The sequence below is a fragment of the Oncorhynchus kisutch genome, linkage group LG15, assembly GCF_002021735.2.
Source record: "Oncorhynchus kisutch isolate 150728-3 linkage group LG15, Okis_V2, whole genome shotgun sequence".
Taxonomy (NCBI): Eukaryota; Metazoa; Chordata; class Actinopteri; order Salmoniformes; family Salmonidae; genus Oncorhynchus; species Oncorhynchus kisutch.
Window position 1 is genome coordinate 61847426 of NC_034188.2, and position 14529 is coordinate 61861954.

The 14529-nt window shown below is 43.5% G+C and overlaps 1 protein-coding gene across 3 annotated transcripts in view; it reads right to left on the reverse strand.

Moving 5' to 3' along the window:
• LOC109905638 (periostin-like) overlaps positions 1–14529 on the reverse strand; it is a 46786-nt gene that overhangs the window by 20993 nt on the left and 11264 nt on the right. For all 3 annotated transcript variants that reach the window (XM_031790728.1, XM_031790730.1, XM_031790729.1), the window contains exon 3: positions 230–294. In XM_031790728.1, coding sequence (XP_031646588.1) covers positions 230–294 — 65 coding nt within the window. The remainder of the gene's footprint in view (positions 1–229; positions 295–14529) is intronic.

Consider the following 14529-nt stretch of genomic DNA (forward strand, 5'->3'; position numbering starts at 1 on the left):
AGGGAACTTGTATGGGTCGGATGATGTGCCAGCTGAATCTTTATGTTGGTGTGGCGTTGTGACTCGTACATTTTATGAGAAAATGTAATACCCATTGATTTGTCTTAGTTTAACCTCTTGTTGAACCTTTGAAGTACACTATAACATTAAGTGCACTACAAACTTGAGTACACTGCGTATCTTGTACCCTATAACATTACATACACTGTAACCGACCGTAGCTACATACCTGCAGGGCATCCTTTCATTCCTTCCAGCTTCATGTAACCTGGACAGCACTCATACAGCACCGTCCTACAGACATAGAGACACAGACACACCATGTTTAGGGACAGATCACTCATACAGCACCGTCCTACAGACATAGAGACACAGACGCACCATGTTTAGGGACAGATCACTCATACAGCACCATCCTACAGACATAGAGACACAGACACACCATGTTTAGGGTCAGATCACTCATACAGCACCCTCCTACAGACATAGAGACACAGACACACCATGTTTAGGGACAGATCACTCATACAGCACCGTCCTACAGACATAGAGACACAGACACACCATGTTTAGGGACAGATCACTCACACAGCACCGTCCTACAGACATAGAGACACAGACACACCATGTTTAGAGACAGATCACTCATACAGCACCGTCCTACAGACAGAGACACAGACACACCATGTTTAGGGACAGATCACTCATACAGCACCGTCCTACAGACAGAGACACAGACACACCATGTTTAGGGACATATCACTCATACAGCACCGTCCTACAGACATAGAGACACAGACACACCATGTTTAGGGACAGATCACTCATACAGCACCGTCCTACAGACATAGAGACACAGACACACCATGTTTAGGGACAGATCACTCATACAGCACCATCCTACAGACAGAGACACAGACACACCATGTTTAGGGACAGATCACTCATACAGCACCGTCCTACAGACATACCATGTTTAGGGACAGATCACTCATACAGCACCATCCTACAGACATAGAGACACAGACACACCATGTTTAGGGACAGATCACTCATACAGCACCATCCTACAGACAACACAGAGAGACCAAATTTAGAGACAACACATGTACACGTCACATTTTAGAGACAGAGACAACACACAGAGATACACCATAAACAGCACTGTCCAACAGACAACACAGGGACACAAACGTTAGAGACAGAGAGGAGGGAGGGATGGAGACATCCCACACAGATCACGCTTTAGAGACAGAGACAACACACAGACGGACAGATCACGAGCTAGAGAAAGAGACACACCCTATCCTCTGTTTAAATATTCAGAGTCGGGGTACATAAACAGTGATCACCACATCCCATGTCATTAGAGTGTTCTAGAACTTATTTCAGAACATCAGAGCACATCGTATATTTATCCTGGAGTTCATCCTACAGTATTTCAGCTGAATCATCACTAATGTCTGTACTGAAAGGCTGTTTCATGCTCCTGTGTGTGTGTGTGTGTGTGTGTGTGTGTGTGTGTGTGTGTGTGTGTGTGTGTGTGTGTGTGTGTGTGTGTGTGTGTGTGTGTGTGTGTGTGTGTGTGTGTGTGTGTGTGTGTGTGTGTGTGTGTGTGTTCAGTTGTTTCCACATGGTCCTCATCATCTGTTTTATTAACCATAAGGCTTTGTGGTCCCAGGGCCCAGGCCAGCACGCCTCCAGGGTAACGCTGCCTCCCGAACGGCACCCTAGTCCATATATAATGCACTTTGTAGGGAATAGGGTGTTATTTACCAAGGACCCTGCCCCTTTGAAGCTAAACAAACAATTATTCTAGCCCTCTAGTCCATGATTTAGCCTTGTTTAACCTCTAAGACATTATGTTTTGGGTTTTGAAATCAAATCTTTAAGCAGTTGACAACCTTGGTTAGGAAATGGAACTTTTCAACTCCTGCATATGCCACAAACTGTTGAATGGGCTATGTGTAAACTGTAACAGACTAGCTCATTAGAAATGACTAATGGGGGAGGAATGATTTGAGGAAATGGCACTGTAATCTTTACTCTAAATCAAACAGCTTTGAACAGCAGTCGTAATCACAGGGACACAAAAACAGAACAGGCCTCTTTAATTAAACCCCATGACATTGCAACCCAGCTAACAACAATCATTCCCACAACTTTAGAGAACGTTCCCTTGGGAGTCTCATTGGGTCATTAACTAACATTTCCATAGGAATTATCCTGTGATATGCAAGATATTGTTTCTAAGAGACCATTCTATTAACCCTTTACAGCAGTATTTCCCCGGGACCCCAAGGGGTGCACATTTTGTTTTTACCCTAACACTACACAGCTGATTCAAATGATCAAAGCTTGATGATTAGTTGATTACTTGAATCAGCTGTGTAGTGCTAGTGCAAAAAACAAAATGTGCACCCCTTGGGTAAGAGAAACCCTGCTCTAGAGTCTAAGCCCTGTCTAAGACTCCTTAAGGTATATAATTTAAAAATATATATTTAATGAAACATTGAATTTGGCATTACTACTATTAGCCAAAAGAAACACATTGAATAACAGATTCACTACATGGAACAACAGATAGCCCCCCCCAAAATCAAAGGAAATTTGTTCTGAAGTGTCTATCTTATATCTGAGAGATATAAGAAAGATCACTATTTTTTTTTTTAAATCAACAGGTATTTAACCCCTTATTTTAGGCACTAAACTATCTCCATATATATATTGAACAATAATATAAATGCAACATGCACCAATTTAAAAGATGTTACTGAGTTACAGTTCATATAAGGAAATCAGTCAATTGAAATAAATTCATTAGGCCCCAATCTATGGATTTCACATGGGAATGCAGATATGCATCTGTTGGTCACAGATACCATAAAAAAAAGTATGGGCATGGATCAGAGCATCCCAAACATGCTCAATGGGTGACATGTCTGGTGAGAATGCAGGCCATGGAAAAACTGGGACATTTTTGGCTTCCAGGAATTGCGTACAATCCTTGCGACAAGGGGCCGTGCATTATCATGCTGAAACATGAGGTGATGGATGGCACGACAAAGGGCCTTAGGATCTGGTCACGGTATCTCTGTGCATTTAAATTTCCATCAATAAAATGCAATTGTAGCCTCCCTGGTGGCGCAGTGGTTAAGGACGCTGTACTGCAGCGCCAGCTGTGCCACCAGAGACTCTGGGTTTGCGCCCAGCCTCTGTTGTAACCGGCAGCGACCGGGAGGTCACACGTGGTGTGACGTACAGTTGTCCGGGTTAGGGAGGGTTTGGCCGGGTGCAGTGTGCGCTAACCAAGGTTGCCAGGTGCACGGTGTTTCCTCTGACACATTGGTGCTTCTGGGTTGGATGCGCGCTGTGTTAAGAAGCAGTGCGGCTTGGTTGGGTTGTGTATCGGAGGACGCATGACTTTCAACCTTCGTCTCTCCCGAGCCCGTACGGGAGTTGTAGCGATGAGACAAGATAGTAGCTACTAAACAATTGGATACCACGAAATTGGGGAGAAAATGGGGTCAAATTTAAAAAATAATTTTAAAAATGCAATTGTATTTGTTTTCCATAGTTTATGCCTGCCCATCCTACCTCCACAATTGGACACTCGGTTCACAACATTGACATCAGCAAACCACTAGCCCACACGACACCACACATGTGGTCAGCAGATGTGAGGCCGGTTGAATGCACTGCCAAATTCTCGAAAACGAAGTTGGAGGTGGCTTATGGTAGAGAAATTAACATTAACAGCAACAGCTCTGGTGGACATTCCTGCAGTCAGCATGCCAATTACACGCTCTGTCAAAACTTGAGACATGTGTGGCATTGTGTTGTGTGACAAAACTGCAGATTTTAGAGTGGCCTTTTATTGTCCCCCGCACAAGGTGCACCTGTGTAATGATCATGCTTTTAATCAGCTTCTTGATACAGTTGAAGTCGGAAGTTTACATACACCTTAGCCAAATACATTTAAACTCAGTTTTTCACAATTCCTGATATTTAATCCTTGTAAAGATTCCCTGTTTTAGGTCAGTTAGGATCGCCATTTTATTTTAAGAATGTGAAATGTCAGAATAATCATAGAGAGAATGATTTATTTCAGCTTTTATTTCTTTCATCACATTCCCAGTGGGTCAGAAGTTTACATGCACTCAATTAGTATTTGGTAGTATTGCCTTTAAATTGTTTAACTTGGGTCAAACATTTCGCATAGCCTTCCACAAGCTTCCCACAATAAGTTGGGTGAATTTTGGCAGAGCTGGTGTAACTGTGTCAGGTTTGTAGGCCTCCTTGTTTGTGCAGGCTTTTTCAGTTCACAAATTTTCTATATGATGGAGCCTTGGCCTAGCGTCGCCCGGGTTAGGGAGGGCTTGGTCGGTAGGGGTGTCCTTGTCTCATCGCGCACCAGCGACTACTGTGGCGGGCTGGGTGCAGTGTGCGCTAGCCAAGGTGGCCAGGTGCACTGTGTTTCCTCCGGTGCATTGGTGCGGCTGGCTTCCGGGTTGGATGCACGCTGTGTTAAGAAGCAGTGCGGCTTGGTTGGGTTGTGTATCGGAGGACGCATGACTCTCAACCTTCGTCTCTCCCGAGCACGTACGGGAGTTGTAGCGATGAGACAAGATAGTAGCTACTACAACAATTGGATACCATGAAAAAGGGGCAAAATTCAACAAAAGTTCTATATGATTGAGGTCAGGGCTTTGTGATGGCCACTCATACATACCTTGACTTTGTTGTCCTTAAGCCATTTGCCACTTTGGAAGTATGCTTGGGGTCATTGTCCATTGGGAAGATCCATTTGCGACCAAGCTTTAACTTCCTGACTGATACTTGAGATGTTGCTTCAATATATCCAAATAATCTTCCATCCTCATGAAGCCATCTATTTTGTGAAGTGCCCCAGTCCCTCCTGCAGCAAAGTACCCCACAACATGATGCTGACACCCCCATGCTTCACAGTTGGGGTGGTGTTCTTCAGCTTGCAAGCCTCCCCCTTTTTCCTCCAAACATAGCGATGGTCATTATGGCCAAGCAGTTCTATTTTTTTTCATCAGACCAGAGAACATTTCTCCAAAAAGTATGATCTTTGTCCCCATGTGCAGTTGCAAACCGTAGTGTGGCTTTTTTTATGGCGGTTTTGATCAGTGGCTTCTTCCTTGCGGAGCGGCCTTTCAGGTTATGTCGATATAGGATTTGTTTTACTGTGGATATAGATACTTTTGTACCTGTTTCCTCCAGAATCTTCACAAGGTCCTTTGCTGTTGTTCTGGGATAGATTTGCATTTTTCTCACCAAAGTACATTCATCTCTAGGAGACAGAACACATCTCCTTCCTGAGCGGTATGACGGCTGCGTGGTCCAATGGTGTTTATGCTTGCGTACTATTGTTTGTACAGATGAACGTGGTACGTTCAGGCGTCTGGAAATTGCTCCCAAGGATGAACCAGACTTGTGGAGGTCTACAATTTTTTTTTAGAGGTCTTGGCTGATTTCCTTTGATTTTCCCATGATGTCAAGCAAAGAGGCACTGAGTTTGAAGGTAGGCCTTGAAATACATCCACAGGTACACCTCCAGTTGACTCAAATGATGTCAATTAGCCTATCAGAAGCTTCTAAAGCCATTACATAATTTTATGGAATGTTCCAAGCTGTTTAAAGGCACAGTCAATTTAGTGTTTGTAAACTTCTGACCCACTGGAATTGTGATACAGTGAATTGTAAGTGAAATAATCTGTCTGTCAACAATTGTTGGAAAAATAACTTGTGTCATGCATGAAGTAGATGTCCTAACCGACTTGCCAAAACTATAGTTTGTTAACAAGACATTTGTGGAGTGGTTGAAAATGTGTTTTAATGACTCCTACCTAAGTGTATGTAAACTTCCGACATCAACTGGATGCCACACCTGTCAGGTGATTGGATTTTCTTGGCAAAGGAGAAATGCTCATTAACAGATCTCTAAACAAATTTGGGCACAACATTTGAGAAAAAAATGCTTTTTGTGCGTATGGAACATTTCTGGGATATTTTATTTCAGCTCATGAAACATGGGACCAACACTTTACATGTTGTGTTTATATTTTTGTTCAGTGTACTTCCATCCATCCATTCAAAATTGTACTGGGGACCTTCAGATGAGTCTTGTGTGGCTTGTGGGCGTGGTTCCAAAAGGGTTCTTTGGCTGTCCCCATAGGAAAACCCTTTTGGTTCCAGGTAGAACGCTTTTGGGTTCCATGTAGAACCCTCTGTGGAAAGGGTTCTACATGGATCCAAAATGTGTTCTTCAAAGGGTTCTCCTATGGGAACAGTCAAATAACCCTTTTTGGTTCTAGATAGCACCTTTTTTCTACGAGTGCAGATTAAATATGATGATTAGAATTCCACATGCCGAACTTGGTACAGAAATATAGACACGTGAATGTTCTTGCAACGTTCCCATAAAACGTGTCTAGAACATGAATATCCTATATTCTGAGCCCTTTGCGCGTCATGTTCTGTGTACGTTTGATAGGACGTTGATGGAACATTCTCCGAACCCTAAAAAAACTGGACACATGAATGTTCTTGAAACGTCCAATGACTCGTGTTTAGAGCATTAATATTGTGCATTCTGAGAACATGGTAACCACGTTATGAGCATTTTCTGTTTTCTGTCTCCTAACTAATGCCAAAACATGTTCTCAGAAGGTTTTTGCTAACATAGATTTTTTTTAATTTGACCTTTATTTAACTAGGCAAGTCAGTTAAGAACAAATTCTTATTTTCAATGACGGCCTAGGAACAGTGGGTTAACTGCCTGTTCAGGGGCAGAACAACAGATTTGTACCTTGTCAGCTCGGGGGTTCGAACTTGCAACCTTCCGGTTACTAGTCCAACGCTCTAACCACTAGGCTACCCTGCCGCCCCCAGTGTTCCCCTAACTAATGGAAAACTGGACACTCAAACATTATGGCAACATTACGTGTAACATTACAAAACCCTTTTCTCTCCCTAGAATTGTAGAACTGTATCTAAGACGGATGCTTTCAGACTTGGGTTGTGTCCCATTTGGCACCCTATATCTCATCCACCCAGCCAGCCGTCTCTCTAGCAATTGAGCCTGGGGACAAGGTTAGATGTTTTGTGACTTGTACCAACATGTGACTTGAAGTCCTGTTTAATCTAATTGAATGGGAACAGGACAGGACACCATAGCTATAAATTACTGGAATTATAAGATATAAAGAAGGGGAAATCCAACCTGCAGCTGTTATAAAGGGACTTATCCTGTAGATCATGTCTGAGTGTGTGTGTGTGTGTGTGTGTGTGTGTGTGTGTGTGTGTGTGTGTGTGTGTGTGTGTGTGTATGTTTTTGAGCGTACAGTAAAAGTCTGATTTATCCACTCAGAGAAACCGCATCACTACTCTTCATCTCTGTCTTTAGCGGTAATCAGCTCCTACTGTATATAGGTATTTAAACTGTAAACAGTACCACATGGGCACAACGTTGGCATCAGAGTTGAATTAATTAATTATAAGCAGAGCCCTTCCAGCTCTGTTGGGTTTAATAGACAAAAACCATAGAATGACACTATCTGACTCCTGAATGCCACCCTACTCTTTATATAGTGCACTACTTACTACCAGAACCCTATGGGCATTGATCAAAGTAGTGCACTACAAAGGGAAAGGGGTGCTATTTGGGACGCAGGCTAGCTAGACAATTTCATAATCCCACACCTCATGAACCATGACATGACTCGTTAAAGCAGAACAATGATGCTTCAGTTTGTGCAGAGCCAGCGGTACTGTTGAGAGAGGAGAACTCACAGACCTTGCTTTATGATATGCCAGTAAATGCCCCAGGGTGTATTCTACTGTTTAAGCCTTTTCTGAGCTAGAGACAAACGTGAGGCAGCTTGATGTACAAATACACTCCTGGACAGCAAACTATTCCACTGTTTTCGGCTGCAGAGATTCTAAACCACGACAACAAATCAGCAAATGCTGAATATACAAATAATAACGATAGATGAAGTAGGCTAGAGTGGGAGATACATGTCCAGTTTAATATGGACCAGACTGAAATGTGTAGTGTGGTGAAACCCACTTCTCTGAAGAGAAAGCTTTATGCTTTCTGAACCCTTCCACTGGTCACACACCGGTTGAATCAACATTCTTTCCAAGTTATTTTAACAAAATTTGACGTTGAATTGACCTTTGTGCCCAGTGAGCTCACCCTGCATGATGCTGAACCTAGGTAACTCACTAACACATGCCTGGATGATGGAATGGGATTTAGTTTCTTTTCTCCAGAGTAATGGTTTATGGTTGCTGGTTGTTCAGTCTGTGGTGGCTTGGAACTTAAGTCCAGCTGTGCTTCTTCATCAGTGGTCCCCCTGGGACGTCTGCAAACCAGAAAAACATTTCCACATGTTCTCCATGTTCCAGTGGTAGCTGGGTCCATAATAGGACAAGACAGCATTGTCTAAATCAACAGAGCAAATTTGACTGGAGAGAGAGGGGTCGAGGGCAGGATAGAGTGAGGTTTACAGTGGCTTGTTTCCTTCAGAGCGACAGACGATGAGGCTACAGTGTGGTTGGGTGTTCAGGGCTGTCATCCACGGCTCATCCCTCAGATACACATGCATGCAAACGTGCACACACAGAGCTGACAGAAACAGAGCAGATCAAGGCCTGCTGTACGATGAGAAGGGCTACGTCCCAAATGGCACCCTATTTTCTATATAATGCATAATTTTGATCAGGGCCCATAGGGGCCCATAGGGCTCTGGTCAAAAGTATTGCACTATATAGAACAGAGGTATTCAACTCTTACCCTGATTATTAATTGCATCCACCTGGTGTCCCAACTCTAAATCACTTCCTGATTAGAGGGCAACTAGGAAAAAACGCAGAGTAACTGGCTTTGAGGCCCAGAGTTGAGTTTGAGGGACTCGGGTGCCAATAGGGATGCAGATGAGGAGAGAAGAGGCCATGGCTCATGGCTGCCATAGTCTTCTTTTGAACTTAGCCCCTGGAAACACAGAGAAGAAGAGGAGTGGGGAGACGAGCCAGTCATGAGATCACACATGCCCTGATGAGGCACAGTCAGCAAAACCATCTCCACTCTCCCACGCACATACAGGAGAACCAAGACTCCCTCTGGCCTGGCCTCGGAGTTGGAAACTTCCCTCTGTCTGGTCAGCAGCTCTACTTTATGCTGGAGATCTCTGTATGTCAGCCAGCCAAACCAATACTACTGTAGTACTGGCATGTGGTCACAGGAGAAAACTGTGCTGTTTCCAAAACACATATCATTACTAATGAGCAGGGCCAGTTGTTTTGGTAGTTTTTTGTGGGTGTTATCTATCCAGCATTATCCATTAGGTTTGCTGCAGATAGAAAATGTTAGGACATGTTATTTAATTGAAACAAGCTGTCTCCCATCAATCAATTACTCAATAAATGTCTGATTGTGCATGAGTGTGTGCTGGGGGGGATCGCCTAAGCCAGGGAAGCGTAGCTCTACGAATCTTAATTGCACAAAGTCTGTTATTTGACAGGCAATACTATTTTTAGATCAGTGATTCAACACCTCAATTTGCTCAAGCTGATCCTCTCCAACAGACTCAGAAGTTACAGCTTAAAATGGGTCAATTATGGGGCAGTTTAAGGGGACAGTCAATGGAACCAACCATGGAATCCAACACATTAACCATTCCACCAAGAGGTTCGGACATTTAAGGTGTTGGCTTGACAGTCGCTGGACCAGGGTTTGACAAAGCCTATCATTTGGGAGGGAATTCTATTTGTAGCTCAGTGATTCTGCACATCACCTTGCTCAAGCTGATTGTCTCCAACAGACTCAGAAGTTGTTAGGGGCAGTTTAAGGTGAGAGTTAATGAAAACAACCATGGAAGTATGTTGTAGCCCCAACCAGGAATCGAACCCAGATCCAACAACGGTTTCATTGACTCTCCCCTTAAACTGCCCCTAATTTACCTATTTTTAGCTACCACTTCTAAGGGGTGGAGGTTTAAAAAAAAAATTAAGATTACAATGTTCTGTGCCTCCTGATGGTGGATACTGAGGTTTGATTGATTCCATAGAAAGAATAGACAGACAAGCAATCCAATAATTCCTAATCAACATAGATCACATTCTTTGGCTGTGTGTCAGTGTTGCAGGGCATTCCTGGAATAGAGCGATACTCAGCATCCAAGAGAATAGAACAGTATTCAGCATACACAAACATACAACACTACTCGGCAACCAACAACACTAAAAAACACTACTCAGCATCCAGGCGCATAGCTAACATAGAACACTACTCATGTTCCAGGAGCATAGAACACTACTCAGGATCCAGGAGCATAGAACACTACTCAGCATCCAGGAGCATAGAACACTACTCATGTTCCAGGAGCATAGAACACTACTCAGGATTCAGGAGCATAGAACACTACACAGCATCCAGGCGCATAGCTAGCATAGAACACTACTCAGGATCCATGAGCATAGAACACTACTCACGTTCCAGGAGCATAGAACACTACTTAGGATCCAGGAGAATAGAACACTACTCAGGATCCAGGAGCATAGAACACTACTCAGGATCCAAGGGCATAGCTAGCATAGAACACTATTACGATTCAGCATCTAAGAGTGTAAGTTCATCACCATGCAACACAACCTAGCAGCAGTGTCCATGCTGTCAAATTGATGATAGGGAACTAGGACGTGACCCGAGTCCAGCATGGATCAGAAAGTCAATAAGAGAGCTGGAACCAAGGGAACCATTCTGTTATTTGATTTGATGTATTTTTTGGTACAACAGTCCATACAGTTTAAACAATTGAAAAGTAGAAATAATTCCTAGAGTACACATGAAAGTATATTGGAAATACACTTCTTTCCAGTGTGGTCCTCAAAATACTATGTGGTTGTACTGAGTGTCTGTTTCGTGTGAGCAGCACTATGTGAGCAGCACTATGTGAGCAGCACTATGTGGGCAGCAGCACTATGTGGGCAGCAGCACTATGTGGGCAGCAGCACTATGTGGGCAGCAGCACTATGTGAGCAGCAGCACTATGTGAGCAGCAGCACTATGTGAGCAGCAGCACTATGTGAGCAGCAGCAGCACTATGTGAGCAGCAGCAGCACTATGTGAGCAGCAGCAGCACTATGTGAGCAGCAGCAGCACTATGTGAGCAGCAGCACTATGTGAGCAGCAGCAGCACTATGTGAGCAGCAGCAGCACTATGTGAGCAGCAGCAGCACTATGTGAGCAGCAGCAGCACTATGTGAGCAGCAGCAGCACTATGTGAGCAGCAGCAGCACTATGTGAGCAGCAGCACTATGTGAGCAGCAGCACTATGTGAGCAGCACTATGTGGGAAACCTCTCTGTACTATGTGGGCTCTGTCCTCTCTGTCTGTACTCACTGAGTTTCCAATGTTTCAACCTCCAACCAGTAAATTTGGCTGACACATTACTGCCCCATCAGAGCCAGGATCCAGCAGTGAACCACAGTGGCGCCCCTACGGCGTCCACGCTCACCATACCATAATAACCATCATAACCATAGTAACTAGGACCTTTATAATGCATGTGGTTGTGCATTGATGTTTCGTGCAAGAGTTGAAGGCTTGCTTGGGTATAATCTTAAATCTTGTTCCTTTGATGTTCATTACTAAACCCTCTGAACTCCTCTGCTTCAGACTAATCTTTGTTTCCCAGCATACACTGGATGAAGAGAGTGTATTTGATGGTCCGTCATCCTCCTAGATTAATCTTGAGTGCTATTCATTTTTATGTTAATTTAACCTATCCTTCTTAACTGCTCTCCCTCTCAAATTCAAATTCAGGCATAGTTCCGTTAAAGGTCTCTTTGTTTCTCAACATCTTCCTACATCCTCTGATGTTGGTGACAAAATAAGTCAAAGATAACACAGACCTTTGTTATCTTCCCTAAAACTCCCTGCTTCATTCCAAATGGAGCCCTATTCCCTATATTGTGTACTACTGTTGGTTCTGGTCAAATGTAGTGCACTATATAGGGAATAGGGTGCCATTTGGGACCCTGACTGGTTTTAAAGGGTGATCGTAAATCTACACACATACCCTATATAACCCGTACCATATCACATACCCCGTACCATAACACATACCCCTTATTAACCGTACCATAACACCTAACCCGTATAATCCGTACCATATCACATACCCCGTACCATAACACATACCCCTTATTAACCGTACCATAACACCTAACCCGTATAATCCGTACCATATCACATACCCCGTACCGTAACAGATACCCTATATATAGCCGTACCATATTACATACCCTGTATCATAACACATACCCTGTATAACCCGTACCATGTCACATGCCCCGTACCGTAACACATACCCTATATAACCCTGTACCATATCACATACCCCGTACCATAACACATACCCTGTATAACCCTGTACCATATCACATACTCCGTACCATAACACATACCCTATATAAACCGTACCATATCACATACCCCGTACCATAACACATACCCTGTACTATAACACATACCCCGTACCATATCACATACCCTGTACAACCCTGTACTATAACACATACCTAGTACCATATCACATACCCTGTATAACCAGTGACATAACACATACCCAGTACCATATCACATACCCTGTATATACCCTGTACTATAACACATACCTAGTACCATATCACATACCCTATATAACCCTGTACTATAACACATACCCAGTACCATATCACATACCCTGTATATACCCTGTACTATAACACATACCTAGTACCATATCACATACCCTATATAACCCTGTACTATAACACATACCCAGTACCATATCACATACCCTGTATAACCCTGTACTATAACACATACCCAGTACCATATCACATACCCTGTATAACCCTGTACTATAACACATACCCAGTACCATATCACATACCCTGTATAACCCTGTACTATAACACATACCCAGTACCATATCACATACCCTGTATAACCCTGTACTATAACACATACCTAGTACCATATCACATACCCTGTATAACCCTGTACTAGAACACATACCCAGTACCATATCACATACCCTGTATAACCCTGTACTAGAACACATACCCAGTACCATATCACATACCCTGTATAACCCTGTACTAGAACACATACCCAGTACCATATCACATACCCTGTATAACCCTGTACTAGAACACATACCCAGTACCATATCACATACCCTGTATAACCCTGTACTAGAACACATACCCAGTACCATATCACATACCCTGTATAACCCTGTACTAGAACACATACCCAGTACCATATCACATACCCTGTATAACCCTGTACTAGAACACATACCCAGTACCATATCACATACCCTGTATAACCCTGTACTATAACACATACCCAGTACCATATCACATACCTTGTATAACCCTGTACTATAACACATACCCAGTACCATATCACATACCCTGTATAACCCTGTACTATAACACATACCCAGTACCATATCACATACCCTGTATAACCCTGTACTATAACACATACCCAGTACCATATCACATACCCTGTATAGCCCTGTACTATAACACATACCCAGTACCATATCACATACCCTGTATAACTTGTTTTCGAGTTGCTGTGCGTTTTGTTGCCAACCTATTTTGCTACCTGACAACTTTACGGTTTTTACTTTTAATTACCGTTTATATATATATATATAAAAAAAAAAAAATTCCTCAACTTTTTCACTCCGGACGCTTTATCTGGACACGATTCGTCAGGACCTCCAACAGCCGAAGCTAAGTAGTAACATTAACATGATGCCTTCTAATTGCAGCCGCTGTACTCGCCTTACGGCGAGGATAGCTGTGCTGCAAGCCCAGCTTCAGACGCAATCGTTAGGCAAGGGTAATTTCAGTGTAGGAAAGGATGAAACAGCGTGTGTGCCACCAGTAAGTACAGATAGTAGTATAAATCCCCTGCCACAGTCCCCGCAGCCGGACAACTTTCTCACGGTTTCTGGAAGGAAATGCTGTAGGAACGCTCAACCGGTGTCGCTCATTCAGCCGACAGAAACTTTCAACCGGTTTTCCCCATTAAGCAGCGAGTCGGAGTCGGAGTCAGAGGCCGAGTCTTCTCTGGTCTCTACTCCTCTCGTTACGGGGTCTGAGACGCCGAAGCTTCCCACCATTAGCTCTGACAAATTGAAAACTCTAGTCATTGGCGACTCCATTACCCGCAGTATTAGACTTAAAACGAATCATCCAGCGATCATACACTGTTAACCGGGGGGCAGGGCTACCGACGTTAAGGCTAATCGGAAGATGGTGCTGGCTAAAGCTAAAACTGGCGAGTGTAGAGAGTATAGAGATATTGTTATCCACGTCGGCACCAACGATGTTAGGATGAAACAGTCAAAGATCACCAAGCGCAACATAGCTTCTGCGTGTAAATCAGCTAGAAAGATGTGTCGGCATCGAGTAATTGTCTCTGGCCCC